Here is a 21,183-nt window from a genome sequence, read left to right as displayed (position 1 = left end):
GCCATAGTAGCGGTCTAAAATTGAGATATCATGGTTCTACAAGAAATACAGTGAAATTGCCATGATGCATGTTAGAAAACATGGTATTATCATGGTATTTTGTTACATGCAATGATACTGAATGATGTTATGTTAATTTACCATGGTATTTATATCAAATTTGGTTGCATTTCAAAGAATATAATGGTATTGCCATAGTATGTGTCCAAAAAAAATTAATATCATGGTACTAGAAAACATGGTATTATCATGGTATTTTGTTATATATATATTATCATGATAGTGATACAAATTCACAATGCAAACTGTTGTAAAGAGCATCATCATACCTAATGATGTCGTCGTTGTGTCCCAAGTAGAACTTCTGTGTGTGTTCTCTGGTGTTGTAAACCACTCCAACTCCAGCCACGAAATACACGATCTCCTTCCCCGCGGTGTAGTACAGGTTATTCCTGCACTGATGTCCTCTGTATCCATGAATCCACTCCAGCCTCAGCTGACAGCGAGGAGCCGTCTTATCCGCCATGCTCTCAGGATCTGCAATTGTCTACCATTCACAAAAGTGTCATTTAGCTATCTAACATCGGACGTTCTAAAGGGACGTGCTCTTTGGGGGTCAAAGACACAACGGTGATGGAACCTACAGCCTTTCGGACAGCAGTTCAGATCTTTAACCACTGGGCAACACCAACCCTACGGCACTGCCACCATTCAACGGCGTCTTGAAGTTCATGCATGCAGCACTGGCATCATAACTGGAACACAAGCTGGGTCACCTGTGCAGGGAAGGGTGTCTGAAGATCCCAATGGGTGGCATGAAGAAATCAGGCTAAAATGATGGAAAGATGCTGATGTTTGGATCCAGATTAAAGGGAATGCAGTCAATAAAAGTATGAAAGCGTCAAGAGTGACTACAAACGTTCATACTGGAATAGCTAGTCGCACCTACCAGCCAATGCATGAGGGTTTAGAGTATAAAAGCCGTTAAAAAGCATGCTAAATCTGTGCATTACCGTTCAAAACAACTCTTAGCAGCTGATCTTGATCTAAAAGCATCTACAACATCCTCCTGCCAGCTGTACACCTTCACCACACTGAGGTCTGGACGTCTTTAAAGGGCTGCAGAGACTTCAGGTCTTCACCAAGGAGACGATCCTCAACGCCATCGTGCTATTAATCTGCTCTAAAGGGCAAAAGTCGGCGTGTTTGCCTCTGGGATTTGAGAAAACCTCCACGATATCAGCCGTCAGACGATTCTCGACCGCCCTGCATCTCACCCGAGGATCAGACCTTCCCCAAAAACGTCTTCATGCTCTTCAACTTTCGCCTGAAGCTCTTGAATTCCCGGTGAGACTCAAGCAAACTCTTCCATTCCTCGCGTGATCCGGATCACTGAATCATCAGCAACCGGGTCTGAGAAGCAAAAATCCTCATTCTCAAACGAAGGCAAAGAGCCGCGCGAGCTGGTTTAGGTGGATTAATCCCTCCACCGCGAACTCGGCGCAGCGTTGAGGGCGTAAAGGCGATTTGAGTTGAGTTATTGGCGTAATATTTTGGAGAATATGATTTCTGGTTTCTAGTAAGCCATTCGGCTTGGTTACTACGACGCCTTGTGGCCCGTTTCCGATGATGCCGAAGAGCAGAGAGAGCGGCGCCGCGCAGGGAATCATGGGACTGGTAGTTCTAAACGGTCTCCAGTGACGCACAGCCGCGCGGAAATGACTTCAAATCCCATGAGCGCTCAGCACGCGCTGTCCAACGTGCTGAACATACGGGTCTTCGGCCAAGAACATTCGCAATACGGTTTTATATTATATTATATTATATTATATTATATTATATTATATTATATTATATTATATTGTATTATATTATATTATATTATATTATATTATATTATATTATATTATATTATATTGTATTATATTATATTGTATTATATTGTATTATATTGTATATTGTATTGTATTATATTATATTGTATTATATTATATTATATTATATTGTATTATACTGTATTATATTATATTATATTGTATTATATTGTATTGTATTATATTATATTATTATATATTATATTATTATTATATATATTGTATTATATTGTATTGTATTGTATTGTATTATATTACATTATATTATATTATATCAATACATTCATATTGTATTATTTTGCAAACAACATGTATGGAGATACCAAAAGCATATTAGGAACAAGGGGAACACTATTGTAAAGGATTTTTATAATAATTTTTACAACATTAAAAAACGAATAAAAATTCTAATATATTTTATTTTAACAATAAAAATAAACCTTTTAGAAATAAAAGTAAACACCTTTACTTATTTTTATTGTTTTTAAATGTATAATGTTAATTATTTGAATTTTTAATTATGTTTTACTTTTATTTATAACAATTAAATACAATTATTATATTTTTAATCATCATTAAATAATTTAATTATATTTATATTATTATTAAATTTTTTTATTAAACGTTTTTATTTTTATATACTTATTTAATTATGTTTAATTGTATAAAATAATTATTTAAATGTTAAATTATTTGAATGTTACACTTTTAAAAAAAAAATATTTTATGAAAAATGTAAATTATATACATGTGACTTCTGGTCATTCTACATTATATTAATTTATAAATTTTTTTCAGTTAACCTGGCAGCACAATTGTATCTGTGTATACTTTCTTTCTTTCTATGTTTTGTTTTTCATAAATGTACTGCCTTAACGGTTTGATGTTTTGTACTGTTTAAAAAAAAAAAAAAAAAAGAAAGAAAAAAGTTTTTTAAAAAAGAAAAAACAAGCGAGGTTCCGATCTAAAGTAAATCAAAAGATTCGTGAACCCGCTACGAAGTCCCGATATGAATCAAATGATTCGCGATCCACTCTCCGAAGTCCCGATTTGAATAAAAAGATTCACAAACTCCATTCTAAACTCTTTCTGATAGCAGTCATTTTCAAAACTATTTAGGACAGATAGGGTGGATAGTATAGGCTACACATTGGGATGTAGGGCTAGTTCCGTTCTGAATCGATTCTCGATCCGTGCTCCTGATCTAAATCAAATGATTCGCTATACGCGATCCGATTGGGGCGCTTCAAAACAGTGAATCATTTTACGACCAAATGGTTTAACTAAATCAAAGTTTCGAAAAGATCCGTTTCATCCCCACCTGCCTACATGATTACAAGGGATGTCTAAATTCGAAAACGAATGGCTCTTTTGATCTGTTGTTTTGCTAGTGAACCGCTTATAACGAATGAACTAAGTTACGAGTTTGAATCAATCAGAGCGGTTCCAGCGTAAACGACTCACTCAATCGAATCGTTTTGTCTGTTCCTCCGCTTTTCACGCCTTCAGTCATGTTTACACGACACTGTTAACTCACTAGTTTTATGACATTAACTAAAAATAAGAGATTTAGCATTTAAATATAACATTCGAATTATATTAATTGCGATTTAACAGATTTAGTTTTTATTTATTTATGTGTACCAGTTTTCCTAAACATTTTATTTTATAAACTGCACCCTGTATTAGTCTATACAGAGGGATAGTCAATGTAAAAAGAGCAAATGAAACACAAAACAGGTTAAATGTGTTGATTCAAGAGAATGATTCAGTTGTGTGTTTTGTTCCAGTGCTGATGAATCAGTGATCTGGTGTTTGTCAGATGTTCAGTGATGTCTGTTCCTTCTCTCCTCTTCTGCTTGACAGGATGTGCTCATTAATTACTATGTTGCTGAGTAGGTTTGCTGATGGTATCCGGAGGACATGGCTCAGTTCTGTATATAAGCATATCTAGAAGCGCCTATTGACATTACAATATTATGACTAGTGAAAAATGAATTGCATGCTGCAAATGTGCTGGCATGGGCAAATGCTGTGCTTGCATTTGGATGTGAGACGTGTTTGAGTGTGAGTGCACATGTTCACGGTCACGGAGAGGACACCGGGAAGGGCATCCCCAGCATCCCCCAGCGGAAGGAAATCCCGAGACCAGTGATGCTGCTCAAGACGGATTCACGTGACTAAAGAGCTCAGCGCGTCTGTCAAGATCTTAATAAATGAACGACGCTTTATCTCACATTTAACCATCTGAGACTTTACAAACATGTTCATATTTAAGTGTTCATATGAATTAGAATAAAACTCGTGCTTGACGTTTAATTATCAGTATTTTGTTTTTTAAACCCTACATTAGCCTTGAGAACACTTAAAATGTGCTGTAGAGTTCTAGTCAGTAGCTCCACATTTAATTTTTTTGAAAGCTTAATGTTTTAAGGTCTAAATAAGCGTTTTATTTCAATTATAGGGGTTTATGTAATTGGCTATAATCACAGGATTGTGTAATGCTGAGTAATCTAGTAACTATACGGATTAACAGTTTAAAATCTATGGAATAAACGTGTTTTAATTGTAAATCAGAGTTTGCACTGCTTACCACATACAGACATCATGATCAGTCTTTTGGTTTGGGAAGAGTCTTGGTAAAACCTGGATAATATATATAATTGTACTGCCTTAATGGTTTGAGGTTTTGTACTGTTTAAAAAAAAAGAACGAAAAATGGATTTGAAAAAAGATATGCACTCCTAAGTCCCGATCTGAATCAAATGATTCGCTATATGCACGCCCGAAATCCTGATCTGAATCAAGTGATTTGCAATCTGCTCTGAAGCTCCGATCTAAATCAAATGATTCGCGATCAGCGCTCTGAAGTCCCGATCTGAATCAAATGATTCTCAATATGTGCTCTAGAGCCACAATCTAAATCAAATGATTCGCGATCAGTGCTCTGAAGTCCCGATCTGAATCAAATGATTCGCAATCTGCTCTCCGAAGTGCCGATCTGAATCAAAAGATTCATGAACCTGCTCTGAAGCTCCAATCTAAATCAAATGATTCGCGATCAGCGCTTCTGAAGTCCCAATCTGAATCAAAAGATTCACGAACCTGCTCTGAAGCTCCGATCTAAATCAAATGATTCGCGATCAGCGCTCTGAAGTCCCGATCTGAATCAAATGATTCGCAATCTGCTCTCCGAAGTCCCGATCTGAATCAAAAGATTCATGAACCTGCTCAGAAGCTCCGATCTAAATAAAATGATTCGTGATCAGCGCTCTGAGGTCCCAATCTGAATCAAATGATTTGCAATCTGCTCTCCGAAGTCCCGATCTGAATCAAAAGATTCACAAACCTGCTCTGAAGCTCCTATCTAAATCAAATGATTCGCGATCAGTGCTCTGAAGTCCCGTTCTGAATCAAATGATTCGCAATCCATGCTCCGAAGTCCCAATTTGAATAATGATTCATGAACCATTATTCAGATTGGGATTTTGGATTGTGTCCCGATTCGAAATGATTCACAAATCGGCACTTTGAAGTCTCAATCTGAATCAAATGATTTATGTTACACGCTCTGAAGTTCTGAACTAAAGTAAATGATTCGCGATCCACTCTCCGAAGTCCCGATCTGAATCAACAGATTCACAAACCCGCTCAGAAGGTCCGATTTAAATTAAATGATTCGCGTTCCGCGCTCTGAAGTACTGATTTGAATAATGATTCACAAACCATTATTCAGATCAGGACTTCAGATCACGTCCCGATCTGAAATAATTTACAAATCGGCGCTTTGAAGTCTTGATCTAAATCAAATGATTCATGATACGTGCTCCAAAGTCCCGATCTGAATCAAAAGATTCACAAACCCACTCCGAAGCTCTGATCTAAATCAAATTATTTGCAATCTGGAGTCCCAATCTGAATCAAAAGATTCTTAATTCGAAGTCCCAATCTGAATCAAATGATTCACTTACGAAGTCCCGTTCTGAAATGATTTGCAAATCAGAGCTTTGAAGTCTCAATCTGAATCAAATGATTTACGTTACACGCTCTGAAGTTTTGAACTAAAGCAAATAATTTGCGATCCACTCTCCAAACTCCCAGTCTGAACCAAAAGATTCACAAACCCGCTCTGAAGCCCTGATCTAAATCAAATTATTCGCAATCCGAAATCCCGATCTGAATCAAAAGATTCGCGATAAGCGCTCTGAAGTCCCAATCTGAATCAAAAGATTCTTAATCTGAAGTCCAATCTGAATCAAATGATTCGCGATCTGCTCTTCGAAGTCCTGATCTGAATCAAACGATTCACAAACCTACTCCGAAGCTCCGATCTAAATCAAATGATTCGCGATCGACACTCTGAAGTCCCGATCTGAATCAAATGATTTGCGATCCATGCTCCGAAGTCCCAGTTTGAATAATGATTCACAAACAAAGATTCCCCATCTGAAATGATTCGCAAATCAGCACTTTGAAGTCTCAATCTGAATCAAATGATTTACGTTACGTGCTCTGAAGTTCCGGACTAAAGCAAATGATTCACAAACCCCGATCTGAAGTCCCAGTCTGAATCAAGATTCACTACCCGCTCCGAAGGTCCAATCTAAGTCAAATGATTTGTGATCCACACTCCGAAGTACAGATTTGAATAATGATTCACAAACCATTATTCACAATCTGAATCAAATAATTCACGATTCGCACTCTGAAGTTCTGAACTAAATCAAATGATTTGCGATCCTGCCTCGAACTACCAACCTGAATCAAAAGATTATAAATAACTCACTTCTTTTTGAATTTCATTTCAATTCTAGAGGTTTATATAATTTTCTGTAATCAAAGGATTGTGTAATGCTGAGTACTCTAATGATTCTTCAGATTAACAGTCTCAAATTTATGGAATAAAATGTGTTTTAAGTGTGAAATCAGTGTAAAGTATCAGGGTTGCACTAATTGTACCACACAGACATGATATTAGTCTCTTGGTTTGGGGTGAGTTTAGGTAAAACCTGGATTTAAAACCGGATTTAATTACACAGACCTGATCTAATCTGATTACTGGAGTCTAACTAGCAACAAATGCACTGCAGTATAAAATATACTTTGTTGCCTATATACAAGGTTTATCATCTTATTCTTTAATCTGTTTAATCTATTTCTAATGGATTGTTTATGTAACTAAACCCTTCGTACCACATAAGAAATGATCGATTGTGTAACAGCCCAAGAAAACTTGGCTCTGAGACTTAGAGTCTCCTTTCCCGGATAATTTGAGATATTGAACAGATCTTTCCCAGCGGGTTAGAGGATGTGAGATGCTCTTTTAGATGAAGCTTAAGTCACAAGACAGGAAGTCGTGCTGATTGTGAGTGTTCTGGCGTGAAGGTTGTGCTGGTGTGTGAGATGTTCTGTCTTGTGTCCTTCGCTGAACCAGCAGGTTGAAACTTCATGAACTAATCACAGACATATGGAGATCACAGATGGTGTGTGTGTGTCGCTTTACAACTTATGAGGTGTCACCCCCAAAAGCTTTACAGCAACACACACACGGGAAATTAAAAAAATAGCAAGATCTTATTAATGTCCTAGTTGTTTCTCCTAGGCAGCAATGAGATTAAACAAAGAGCATATGCAGACTTTTGCTACCAATTAGAAGTTTAGGATCAGTAAGATTTTTGAATGTCTTTGCACAGTAATTAAACAGCAAAATTGTGAAATGTTATTACAATTTCAAATAACTCTTTTCTATGTAAATATATTTTAAAATGTAATTTATTTCTGTGATCAAATCTGAATTTTCAGCATCATTACTTCAGTCTTCAGTGTCACACGATCCTTCAGAAATCATTCTAAAATGCTGATTTGCTGCTCAAAAACATTTCTGATTATTATCAATGTTGAAAACAGTTCATATTTTTGTTGAAACCATGATACATTTCATTTTTCAGGATTCTTTCATACACAAAAAGATCAGAAGAACAGCATTTACTTGAAATAGAAATCTTTTGCAACATTATGAATGTCTTCAGTCACTTTTGATCAATTTAATGTGTCCTTGATGAAAAGTATTAATACAAAAACAAAAAACCCTACCAACTCTAAAACCTTGAAATGATATATGTAGATTATTATTGAAAATATTACACTACCATTCAAAACTTTTCAATTTTCAAAAAAAAAAAAAAAAAAAATCATGTTTTGTAAGTTTCGAAGGAAGTCTCATCTCACAAATGCTCTATTTATTTAAATAAAATTAAAATAAAATCTTAAAGATTCATAAAAATCTGTAAAATTATGAAATATTATTACAATTTCAAATAGCTGTTTTTTATGTGAATATATTGTAAGGTATAATTTCTTCCTGCCATGAAATGTTGAATTTTCAGCATCATTACTCCAGTCTGCAGTCACATGATCCTTCAGAAATCATCTTATTTTTCAGTATTCTTTTGATTCTTTGAATCTTTTGTAGGATTGTAAATGCATTTACTGTCCCTTTTGATCATTTTAATGAAAGTATTAATTAATAAAAAATCCTACCAACTCTAAAACCTTGAAATGATACATGTAGATTATAATTAAAAGTACCTACCATTTAAAACTTTTTAAAAAAATTAAAAGTCATGTGTAAATTTTGAAGGAAGTCTCATCTGCTCACAAATTATCTTTTTTTTATTTTTTTTGTGGAAACCGTGATACATTTTATTTCACAGTATTCTTCAGTATTTTTCAGTAATTCTCATCTGCTCACAAATGCTCAATTTATTTAAATAAAATTTAAAAAAAAATCTTAAAAATACAGAAAAATCTGTAAAATTATGAAATATTATTAGACTTTCAAATAGCTGTTTTCTATGTGAATATCTGTTGAAGTGTAATTTATTCCAGTGATCAAAGCTGAATTTTCAGCATCATTACTCCAGTCTTCAGTGTCACATGATCCTTCAGAAATCATCATAATATGCTGATTTGCTGCTCAAAAAACTGTTGTGCCAACAACTAGCTATAATAAACCCACAGAGAAGGACAGGACACTTGGTAATGTTTAAAAGCATTTAATGACATCGCACATATTTAACAGGGCAGGGAGGTTAAAGTCTACAGGTGCGGTTTCATACATCTGAGCGTCGGGCCGGAGAATCTATACGCGCTCAGGACGCCCGACACGGCGAGGATTTCATTCCTATAATGATGCTTTTGATTGTGCAGTAGATGAAAATCTCATTACAATAGATACAGTGACGGAGGGGGGATGCGCACTATGTATCAAAGAGAGCAGGAGAGCGGGATGAAGCCCGAACGAGAAAACAAAGAGAAAAAAAGATAATGCTCAGTGCTATAGTCCACAAGCAAGTAACCGTATTCATATTTATTTATTTTTTTTGTCTTTTTGTAGTTTTTTAACTGGAGTAACATTACCTTTTTACCAGTAAATGTTGCACTGTTCACTTAACATTGATGCTTTAAAGTGTTTATAATACATCTAATTTTATACTCTTTTGTACTAGAATTATTTGAAACATATATTATGATAAAACCCAAGAGAAATGACAATTAAACGAAGGCGAAAGAAAAAAACCAAAGCGTGACGTCAAATGATTCTTGAAGGTTATATAGCGTTCTTACAGCTCGGCCAATGTTAATCTAGGTCGGTATTAGTGTATCGGCTTCTAGTCGTTAAAGCGGAATCGTTTCGAAGCGTCACTGTCGACGAATCTCGTGAGACAGCCTCATAAAAATTGAGGAAATGTTTTAAATATCCAGACCCCTCAATGACACACAGTTACAAAAACCAGAGATAGCAATAGTCAGAATTCAAAATCAAGCACGATAGAAACGTAAGAGCGTAAAAAAACGGGACTGCCGTCGCCCACGCTCCCGAATCGCGGCACACTCTCGATTTTTCCGGGCGTTTTTTGTACAACTTTGGACCCAATTGGCGGGGTTTTCAGGCACAGAGTGTGGCGTCTTTATGAGCGTCGCATGCTGGGACATCACCGGTGGGCGGACACGAACGGAAAGTCGGAAGTAAAAGAATCGAGGGAATGAGCGAAACGGAACGCGTTGGGACGTCTACTGCTTCTTCTTGCTGAAGAGGCTGAAGCGCTTCTCCTTGTCCTTCTCCTTGTCTTTCTCGCGCTTGCCGGGGCTGGATTCGGTCGTCAGGGTGACGGTCGCCGGGAGCGTGTGGGCGCGGCTGGAGGCGGGCGTGCTCTGGTTGCTAGGCGTGATCTCTGATTTCTCAGAGGACGAGGAGCCGCTGCCGGCGTTCTGAATGGCCTGGATCCATGTGTTCATCTCCTCCTTCAGACGCAAAAACACACACACACACACACACACACACACAGCTCGTCAGTCACATTCACAAATACGTATGTGTGCTGGACATGGTGTGGACAAACTCATTTATTGATATTTGCCCACTGGAGAAAAGTATGTAGAAACAATTTTCACTTTTGAATTAAACACGACATTTTGAAGCGGAAAAACTAAAATTGTATATATATACAGTATATATTTTTTAAACAAATTTGTTTTATCTACAACTTAGTTTTTTTCCTGGGGCAAAACAGCATTTTTGTCAAATACTTCAATTGAATTAATGAACTGAAACAAATTCTCAGTCTGAACATGTATTATGTAAGTTTATGATATTTTTCAGTATTTTTAATATATATATATATATATATATATTATATCAATTATTTTATATAATCTAATTATATAATAAAATTACATAATATATAATAAAATTACAGAATCGCATTACAAAATTACTGAGTTAAACTAAAAATAAATATAAATATAAGTATACGTTTAAGTCAATATAAGTTTAACTTTTAGTAATTTTGCAATGTGATTTTGCCTTTTTTTAATTTCTATATAGCTTTATTTTGTTCTTTTCTATTTATTCTATTTACTTTATTAATTTATTTTGTAATTCTGTGTTATGTGACTGCCATTTTTGTTCGTTTTTAATATTTCTATACACTTTTATTGTTCTTTTAATTAATTCTATTTAGTTGAACTTTCAGTAATTTTGTGATGTTATTTAGCCTTTTTTTAAATTTCTATATAGCTCTATATTGTTCTATTAATTCCATTTACCTTATTAGTTTAATTTAGTTCATTTTAGTTTAGCTTTTAGTAATTTTGTAATTTTGCATTTTCTGTTAATTTTTTAAAAAAATTTCTATATATTTTTATTGTTCTTTTCATTAGTTCTATTTACTTTAATTTAACTTTCAGTAATTTAGGGATGTTATTTTGTCTTAATATACATTTGTATTTTTTTTTTTGTTTGTTTTATTTATTCTGTTTACCTTATTAATTTATTTCAGTTTAGTAATTTTATAATGTGATTTTGCCATTTTTTTTTTTTTTTTTTTTTTAATTGTTCTTTTGATTAATTCTATTCACTTTGGTTTAACTTCAAGTAATTTTGTGATGGCATTAAGCTTTTTTTTTAATCTATATAGCTTTATTTTGTTTTAATTTATTCTATTTATCAATTATTTCAGTTTTATTTTTATTAAGTTTAGCACTTCAGCTTAAACATTTCTGTTAGTTTGTAGTTTTTTTGGTCAATTTGACATTTTTTTTTAAACTTACTTTTTAATATGTATTTTAATATTTAATTTTTGTTTTTAACTTTAGCTTAGTTTCAATCACCAAAAATGATTCTTAATACTTTTAGTTAATCCATTTTTAGTTAATAATACTTAGTCGATCTATCAGTTGATGAACAGTGCGGGTGAATTAAATATCTGATTATATAATCTAATAATGTAGAGTTATTGGATTGAGGGTTAAATTTAACGTAATTAATTCATTTAAGTATTAAAAGTGTTCATTCTCTTCCTTTTAGTCTATTTTGCCATATAAAGGTTCAGTTTCTCATGTACCACAAGAGGGCGCTGCTAAACAGTGTGCAAAAGTAAATCATAAACTCCAAACATTTGCTTGTGGTGTAATATCGCTTGATTTATGATAAAGTTCTTATGATAAAAGCAGACTTACATCATCTTTGGCTTGGAAGAGATACTCGTTTCCATCAGTAACTCTGTGAGGACAAACAACAGCAGGTTCAGTCACAGTACAAAAACACAATTAAAACAGCAAATCAAATCACTGGAGCGCTCAGATCTCCTCCTCACCTGAGCTTGAAGACGTGCTTCTTCTTCTTGTAGTCGACGGCCACCTCGCAGACGGCGTCCTTCAGGCTGATGGGGATCTCGCTGTGGTACGGGATGCCCTGAGCCGCGCTCTTGTTGTCTTTGTAGAAGCCCATTTCGTGGTTATTGATGACGCAGTACACGTTATGCCAGGATCTGACGAGAAACACAACACACGCACATTAGCACATCTGGATCCGTTTGTCATTTTAATGAAGATGTTCCGTCAATCCAGAAATGAATCCAGACGCTCCTGCATCAACTGACAATTCTACGATGGAATTTTCTCACACGACGGCTTTAAAAATGCTGATTCATGTGACGTGATCTTTATTTGCTGCTTGACTTCAAAGACAAACACACTGAAGATTCACATTATTAACTACGTCCATATGAGACCCGCTTATTTCCAGATGTTCAGGGAAAGTATTATAAATATAAAAATAATGCATGGCAAAATACATGGTTTTAATGACATAGTATGAAGGATAATCAGAGTCACAATGATTTAAGCGATCTAAATCAATATTATCAGCGTTGAAAACAGTTGCACTGCTTCATATTTTTGTGGAAAACATGATATATTTTATTTTTCAGGATTCTTTGATGAATAGTAAAGTTAAAAGAACAGCATTTATTTGAAATAAAAATCTTTTGTAACATTATAAATGTTAATACTGACACTTATGATCAATTTAATGCACCCCTGATGATGATTTAGGCTTTTTTTTTTAATTTTAAATATTTAATATTTTTTATATTCTGTATCTGTAGCTGTATACATATACATATACGTATATATATATATATATATATATATATATATATATATATTTATTTATATATATAAATATTTGCAGTTTGTATTTTCCATTTTTTTATTTAAAATGTAAAAAAAAAATTCTTTTAAAACCTATACCAATAATCTTATTTTCCTTTCTTTTTTTTTTAAGTTTTAATTTAATTTAATTAATTTTAATTAACTTATGTAAATGTTTACAATGTAATTTATTTTTACAGTGTAATTGATATATGTCATTCTTTTGTCAAATATTTAAATAATATTTCAATATTTAAATAATAATAATTAAATTAATTCATTGAATTCTTCTTGAATTAGGTTTTTGCAGTTTCAGTTTTCTTTTTGATTTGAATGTTTGAGTCTTTTTTTTTCTTCATCATATTTTATTATAATCTGTCTAGTTTTTATTTATTTTATAAATTTCTTTTGGTGCATAAAGTTAAACTAAATGACATCTAGAATACTGCTTTAAAAACTAGTGGAAATTAGTTTTTGTTTTTTATTTTATTTAAAGTAACAACATTTTTTAGTAACAGTAATATTTTAGTTTTTTAATTTTTTGAAAATGTATATATATATATATATATATATATATGTATATATATATAGTCATTTTGTATTTTCCTTTTTTTTATTTTGAGTTGAAGTTTTAGTAATTCTGTTGTGTATATACAAACAATAACTAATTTTTATATAGTATTTTCTTTTAAATCCTATACCAATAATCTTATTTTTTTGTTTTCATTTTAAGTTTTACTTTAAAAAATTTTATAATGTAATTTATTTTCACAGTATAATTGATTTATGTGATTTGTAATACTTAATAATGTAATTAGTTAATTGAATTCTTAATGTTAGTTTTTTTTTTTTTTTTTGCATTTTCTGTTTTCTTTTTGATTTAAATGTTTTAGTCTTTTTTTTATATATTTTTTTGTTTTTTTTTGGTGCATAATGTTAAACTAAATGACAATTAGAAATGTTGCTTTAACAACTAGCTGATTTTCTTTTGTTTTTTTTTGTGTTTTTTTTTTATTCCAGTTAACATTTATTTCAAGTAGTGAAAAGCTTTTTATGGGTTTTAGTTATTCATAACAATCCAGTTGTACGTATAGAACACTCATTTTGAATTGATCTTTGACAGAGTGAATTTTGCAGTGTGATAATCATACCTGCTGGAAGCTTTTTTGTTGTGTCCCTCCCACTCATGTTTGCGGTGCAGCAATCCCTCCATCTGCGCAGACGGCGTCTCCTGACCCTTCGCCGGCAGTGTGGCCGACTGACTGCCTTTGCCCCGTCTGTCTGCGCTCGGTGACGGGATGGGACTCGGCTCCTTCGAGCTCCTCTCGGCCACTCCGTTCATCTCGCCGTCCACTCCATCCTGCCAACGCACCGCCGTCAGTTAACAAACACTTCACTGGGTTACAACCAATTATAAAGTCAGTCACACAGGATGAATTCTGAAAGAGTCATTTCAGAAACCGTTAAGAGGAAAACAGTAACAGCTGCTAATTCAGAGATCACAATCTCATTAAAATGGAGTGTAATGGCGATTAAGCGAATAAAGTCAACATGAACTCAATACTAAATCTACTTACATTTTTGCCCCGTTTTCAAGCAGAAACATGAACAAAATTCTTAAATCAACATGCATTTACTTTAGAAAAAAAATTACCTGAGATTTTAAGTCAACATTAAAAGAGTTTATACTAAAAACAAAGAAAAATATCTGCAAATGGAGTAAAAAAAAAAAAAAAAAAAAAAAAAAAAATTAAACATAAACTTATTATAAAAAATTAAATATATTTATATATACAAATGTTTTATTTGACTAAAAATATATATTACATATATAATATATAAAATTATATATATATATATATATATATATATATAAACAAATAAATATCATTTATTAACATTATAATACTCTTACACTTTTGGTTTTACGCAAATTTATAAAAAATAAACAATGTATTAACATACATATATTAGTTTACTAAAAAGAATTCATTAAATATATTTTAATATACTTAGATTAATATTAAACTAACAAATACAAGCAATAATAATAATTAATATTATAAAACGCTTATATTACTGTATTATTTTCAATAATATTAAATTAAATAATTTCATATATTAAGATCAGTTTGAAAACTAATAAAATATAAAAAATACCAAAATGTATTAAGTCACTTCCTTTTGATAAATGTTTCAGAAAACAAGACTTAAAATTAATTTTATTTATATTTATATTTATTTATATTAATATATATATATATATACACACACATTTTTTTTTTTTTTGGGGGTTGAATTATTATTATTTTTTAAATATACATATATTGCTAATATTGATAAATTATACTAAATTGTATTACTTCTAAATTATATTAATAATCTTAAAATATTAAATGTATTTAATTCGTTTTATTAAAATAATAATACAAAAATAATCAAAATAATACAAAAATCATATAATATAAATATATTATTCACATGAATATATTAATTTTAATATTAGTTTTAATATATTCTTCATATATTAAATGAATTTAATTTAATGTCATTATTTTTTACTATTGTTTCTTATTTATTAAGTACTTCATTTTGCATCTCAAGTAAATATATCTTGATTTAATAATGTTTAGACTGAAAAACAGGACAAAAACAAAAGTTAAACACATTGTTAATAATTCTTATATCAATAACTTCCATCTTTTTGCATGTGACATTATGCAAGCTATTGGATATTGTTATTAATGTCAGATAATACTATAAACACATCACATAACTAATTAATAAGGTGTTAAACGCCATTTCATGTTGACTTTAGAGGTAAAAAGATCATGCGAGATGGAAAACTATCGATCTACAGTCACGGCAGAAGGTCAGGAAACTTCACAGATGTCTGAAACTCAATCAGTTCAGTCGTTTACTGATTGAAAAACATCATGCTTAAAGCAACAGCACACAGAATTCACTCCAGATGTGTTACTGTACCGCAAAACCCGTCTGACGGGACCACAAGCGGCGTCCTGCTCCGCTAAAACGGCTTTCAGGAACTCAAACAAAACCTCTTTAGTGCATCTTTACTAAAATCTGTGCTTAAAAACCTTAAAAACTCTCATAGAGAGTCAGTGAAGTCTGATAAAGGAAGGCTGAGATGCATTTAAAAAGACAGAAGTAACAATAATCACGTCACAGGAGGTTACAGACAAATATATATATATATATACACAGGACATACAACATACAAACTGTGGAGAAAGATTTAGTTAATTTATTGTTAGTGAACTAGTGACGAGTAAAGAAAGTCTGTCCACACGGATAACACAAATACTGGAAGTACATGAAAACATTCATTTTTTCAGATCATTTTATGGTAAATCACCTCAAACGGACACAAAAAAATGAGTCTATTGAACTGTCAACACAAAACAGGTTTCAGTTTCCCAAGCTCACGTCGTAAACACCACAAACAAAAGCAAAACCAAACTATCAAAAACATGGCAGATCATTTGCGCTGAATTAAATATCAAAACTATGGTTTTAAATTTATGCTTTCACTATCACACATACTGTCTGTTAAAACTGAAAATAATGTCAAGAGGAGGAAGCACACTTCTCTTTTTCAGTAAACAACAGTAATGCACTTACAATGATCTATAACTATTCATAAAGCACCATTTATATTGAGAAAAATTCACTGGCAGGAAATACACTGCAAAAAATCATGTTCTTCCTCAGTATTTTTGTCTTATTTTTCAGTACAAATATCAAAACATTGTTAAATCTAAATACATTTACTTAGAAGCCTTATTTTTTTGCATAAAACAACAAATTTTGTATTAGTTCACATTAGTTATTAACTAATCTTAATATTAGATGTATTTAATTTCTTAAAAATAATACATGTAATATAAGTAAAATAAAAAAAATGAAATTCGTATATAAATATATTAATATAAATATATTATTTATATTAATACATTATGTTCATTTCATACTTCATTTTAATATATTAAATGTAATTATACTAAAATTAATTTACTAACATAATACATGTAATATATGACAAATATTTATATTAATGCATTAATTTTTTTTTATGCATAAAGTCTTCTAAAAGTCTTTCTAAAAAAAAAAAATCCAAAATTTTGTGACTTTATGCTTAAAACAAGGGGGGGGGAAAAATCTACCGAAGAGGTTAGAAAAATAATCTAAATTTAAAAGGAAAACTACATTTTTTATATTAGTCTACATTATTGCTAACTAATCTTAATATTAAATGTATTTAATTTTTTTAAATAAAACATGTAATAAGTAAAATGAAAAAAATATGTTTAATGAAACTAATTTTTATATTAGTATAAATATATTATTTATATTAATAAATTATATTAATTGTATACCTTATTGTAATATATAACATTTCATTATACAGAAATTGATTTACTGAAATAATGCATGTAATATATGAACACAAATACATTATGTATATTAATACATTTTTTTTATTAAGTCTTGTTTCTGAAAAATGATCAAAATTTTGTGATGAAAATTGAAATGAAAATTTTTGGGTTTTTTTTATGCTTAAAACAAGCGGAAAAAATCTGTCAAAAAGATTAGAAAACTACTTTTTAAAAGGAATTCATATGAACTAATATTCATATTAATTTACATTAGTTTTCACTAATCTTAATATAAAATGTTTTTATTTTTTTTAAATACATGCAATTTAAGTAAAATAAAAAAGTCTTTAAAGCAATGATTTTTCTTATATATTAATATAAATAATATTGTGATATATATATTATTTTATCCGTTACCATAATATATTAATTTAATTATAATAAAATAATACATGTAATATATTAACACAAATATATTATTTATATTAATACATTTAAGTTTTTTTATATTAAGTCTTATTTTCTAAATAAAGGTCAAAATTGAGTGACTTTATGCTTAAAATAAGGGAAAAATATCTGCCAATGAGGTCAGAAAAATAATCTTAATGTAAAAGAAAAACAAGAATAATTTTCTGACCCCATTGGCAGATATTTTTCATTATTTTAAGCGCGAAGCCACTGCATTTCTTATCATTGTATTTTAGAAAACAATACTTCTCATCTCGTGTCGTTTTGCTTCAGTAAATGTCTTTTGATTTAAGGATGTTCAGACATTTGAACTGGAAAGCAACACAAAAAGACTGAGGAAGAACATGAATTTCTGCATTGTAAAAGTTCCTGTTTTTCTAATCAATAATCAGAAGTTCATCCTCCGAAAAAAGACATTCAACTTCAAAAAGGACAATTAATATTAGTATGGATGCATTCATATAAGTGCTTTAACTGCTCCATATTTCCAATAGGCTTCCATTGAGCATTCCTGTGTTTTTTTGCTTGTTTCTAATGATTTAAGCTAGTGTTGAGCTGGATCATTTCATCATCATCACTTACTTATCTGCTGATATCTTTTTAAGGCACATCATGTCCATAAAACACACCAAAGTTATGGAGATACATTGTCATTAGCCTTCATAAAGTCCACCGATACGCTGTAATGATTATGCCTGTTGTTAATAAACAGCTGACAAACAGGTTTGTATCACGTCAGCTGGTGCAGAGGTGTGTGTTACTGATTAGGGATCATCAGAGAGCATTATGGGAGCTCTCTGTGTCCCTGACCGGTAGTTCGTGGTGTCTGTGGACTGCTAGTGTATTGTGGGTAGGTACAGGAGCGGTAACTAACCCGTGGAGAGTCTTGGTCTGATGGCAGTCCGTTCTGGGCAATCTGCTCTCCTTCTCTGTAAACACAAACACACAAAGAGACAAAACGTCACTTCTGAACAATTGCATTAGCTTCAAATTCACTGACAGTGCTGCCATTGAAAAATGCAGATTTGTAATAAATATTGCAGAATGTGTGCTTTTGCATTTCTACTAGTTTCTGTAAATCTCATTTGTTGTCATTACATTCTATTATGTATATATTTGTATTACATCAGTGACCCCGCTCTCTATACCAGCACTGACATGTGCAAAAAACATTGTGGTTAACAGTACTTAATATTGATACTTAATTTTATTACACTAATCTTAATATATTAAATGTATTTAATTTTTATGATTATTTCTTATTTATTAAGTATGTCTTATTTATATATCACGTGATTAAATAAATATATTTAATATACTAATACGCATATATGTACTTATATTAGTTTTATACTAATCTAAATATATTATTTATATTAATTTATTATTTTTAATATTAGTTTTTAAGTATTGCTAAAATATTAAATGTATTTAATTTAATGTCATTATTTTTTACTATTATGTCTTATTTACGCACATTTTATTTTTATATATAATTTAATAAATATATTTAATATACTAATAAGCATATGTACTTATATAAGCTGCATACTGATCTAAATATATTAAACATTAATTTCTAAAATTATTAAAAAATACACTATATATTAATATAAATACATTACCTTAATTATATTTGTATATTAATTTCATATTAATCTTAATATATTAAATGTACTTAATTATTTTTTTAAATAATACTTAATACACTAATATATGCATATTATGTTAAAACATGATATTAATTTATATTCATTTTATACTAAATATTATATATACAGTTTAAAAAGAATTGAATAAAATTACTTTTAGTTTAATAAATTGTATATATTATTATACATATATTATTTATATTAATACATTTTATTACTTCTATACTAATCAAAATGTATTTAATTAATGTGATTATTTTTAGTTAAATGCATTTCATATATTAATATAAATATAAAATAATTTAGATTATTAAATAATATCACTTGTATACTAATCAAAATATATTTAATATAATTATTTTTACTAAAATAATATGTTTAATATATTAATATAAAAAATATATATTAGATATCATTATTTAAATACTCTTTTAAAGAACACTGCTTATACAAATCTAATGAGAAAATGAAACTGCACTGTGTATGAAGTAAAACACATTACCTGATAGTGTAGAAAAACATCCGTATGGCATGTCGTGTGTTTTCTATTACATCTACAGGTCCGTGCTGTGTGTGCTGTGGTCTGTGTGTGTGTGTGTGAGGTTTTTACCTTTGCTGTGTTTCTGCGTCCTGCGCCTGGACAGGCTCCGGCGTGGGCGGTTTCCTCCTCCTCTCTTCCTCCTCTTGCTGTCTTCTCACTTCCAATAACTCCAACTACCAGAATCAACAGAGAAGTTCAACAAATAGAGTCACGGTGATGTCCCACTAACACACACACACACACACACACACTTCTGGCTGTTTCTACACTCTCTCTCTCTTACCGTAGTCAGTCGTTCCAGAGCTGAGAAGCGTTCCTCCCAAGTCGCGGCTGATTTCTCGAACGCTTCGTGACGCTTGATCAGCTTCTCCACCTCATCCACACTCTGTCCCAACTCTCTGCTGGACAGGTACGGCTCCTGTCCCAGCAACCACGCCTCTGCCACGCCTGCGTCCCTTGAAAACTGGTGCACTTCCAAAACTGCACAAACACAGCAAAAGGGGAAGTCAGTGTCAATGATTTAAAGCACAGGCTGCCCACATCCTTTTACATACTTCCCATTACAAGGTCAGAAATAAGTATATCAGAGTTGCTAAGCACCATGGGAGAAGATGCCCTCGGTCACAAGATGCCAAATACAGGGCAGCTTCAATACATCATTTCCTATCGTACTCACTCAGTCTAAGCCACTCCCATCTGTCCTCCCACTTGTCAATCATATCTTTCCTCTTGTCCGTCAACTGCAACAACTTCTCTTTGATCTGTGGGAGAGGTAAATGCACGTGAAGGTGTAGAAAGAAATATGGTTCTTCAATGGTTCTTGAATCCTTTTCTTATCAAAAAGCTTGTCCTGAACCTCTCCACTTGTTCTGCGGATGGTACCCACCTCTTCTGATGCATAGTGTTTCCGTGCCAGGAGAGATTTGCCCAGCTCGATGCAGGCTGTGAAACTGTCATTTCGGGCATCGATTTCAGCCTTGATACCCTGGTGGTTGTTCATGAGAAGCTCCACAGACGACACGTCCCTGAAAAATAGCACAAAGAGAACACGGAATGACCTCCATCATTTTGTTAAACGAACGTATTTGGATGTATTTTAATTTGTTTAATATACTTTTTTTTTTATTTTGTACTTTTAAATATGCACAATTACATATATTAATAAATTACGAGTAAATCCAAAAATATTTATGTCACTGCTAAGCAGATGCATAAATATTAAGATATTAATCAAAGTGTGAAAAAATGAAAAAAAT

General features: G+C 31.6%; 2 protein-coding genes across 6 annotated transcripts in view; both read right to left on the bottom strand.

Annotated features, from left to right (window-relative positions):
* eml6 (EMAP like 6) overlaps positions 1 to 1,782 on the bottom strand; it is a 66,938-nt gene extending 65,156 nt beyond the window's left edge. For 2 of the 3 annotated variants that reach the window (XM_051123200.1, XM_051123202.1), the window contains exon 1: positions 330 to 1,782. In XM_051123200.1, coding sequence (XP_050979157.1) covers positions 330 to 526 — 197 coding nt within the window. In that variant the 5' untranslated portion in view covers positions 527 to 1,782. The remainder of the gene's footprint in view (positions 1 to 329) is intronic. The other variant, XM_051123201.1, reaches the window with a different exon arrangement.
* A 7,131-nt stretch (positions 1,783 to 8,913) lies between these two features.
* The window catches only part of sptbn1 (spectrin, beta, non-erythrocytic 1), a 101,602-nt gene continuing 89,332 nt past the window's right edge, over positions 8,914 to 21,183 (bottom strand). For all 3 annotated transcript variants that reach the window (XM_051123109.1, XM_051123110.1, XM_051123111.1), the window contains 9 exons: positions 20,814 to 20,952; positions 20,604 to 20,688; positions 20,211 to 20,407; positions 19,997 to 20,100; positions 18,609 to 18,663; positions 14,021 to 14,229; positions 12,032 to 12,205; positions 11,895 to 11,937; positions 8,914 to 10,178 (listed from right to left, as the gene is read on the bottom strand). In XM_051123109.1, coding sequence (XP_050979066.1) covers positions 9,948 to 10,178; positions 11,895 to 11,937; positions 12,032 to 12,205; positions 14,021 to 14,229; positions 18,609 to 18,663; positions 19,997 to 20,100; positions 20,211 to 20,407; positions 20,604 to 20,688; positions 20,814 to 20,952 — 1,237 coding nt within the window. In that variant the 3' untranslated portion in view covers positions 8,914 to 9,947. The remainder of the gene's footprint in view (positions 10,179 to 11,894; positions 11,938 to 12,031; positions 12,206 to 14,020; positions 14,230 to 18,608; positions 18,664 to 19,996; positions 20,101 to 20,210; positions 20,408 to 20,603; positions 20,689 to 20,813; positions 20,953 to 21,183) is intronic.

Source organism: Labeo rohita, chromosome 11 (genome assembly GCF_022985175.1).
Source record: "Labeo rohita strain BAU-BD-2019 chromosome 11, IGBB_LRoh.1.0, whole genome shotgun sequence".
In the NCBI taxonomy this organism is placed as follows: Eukaryota; Metazoa; Chordata; class Actinopteri; order Cypriniformes; family Cyprinidae; genus Labeo; species Labeo rohita.
The sequence above is the reverse complement of the archived record's forward strand: the minus strand, read 5'-3'. Positions and strand labels throughout refer to the sequence as shown.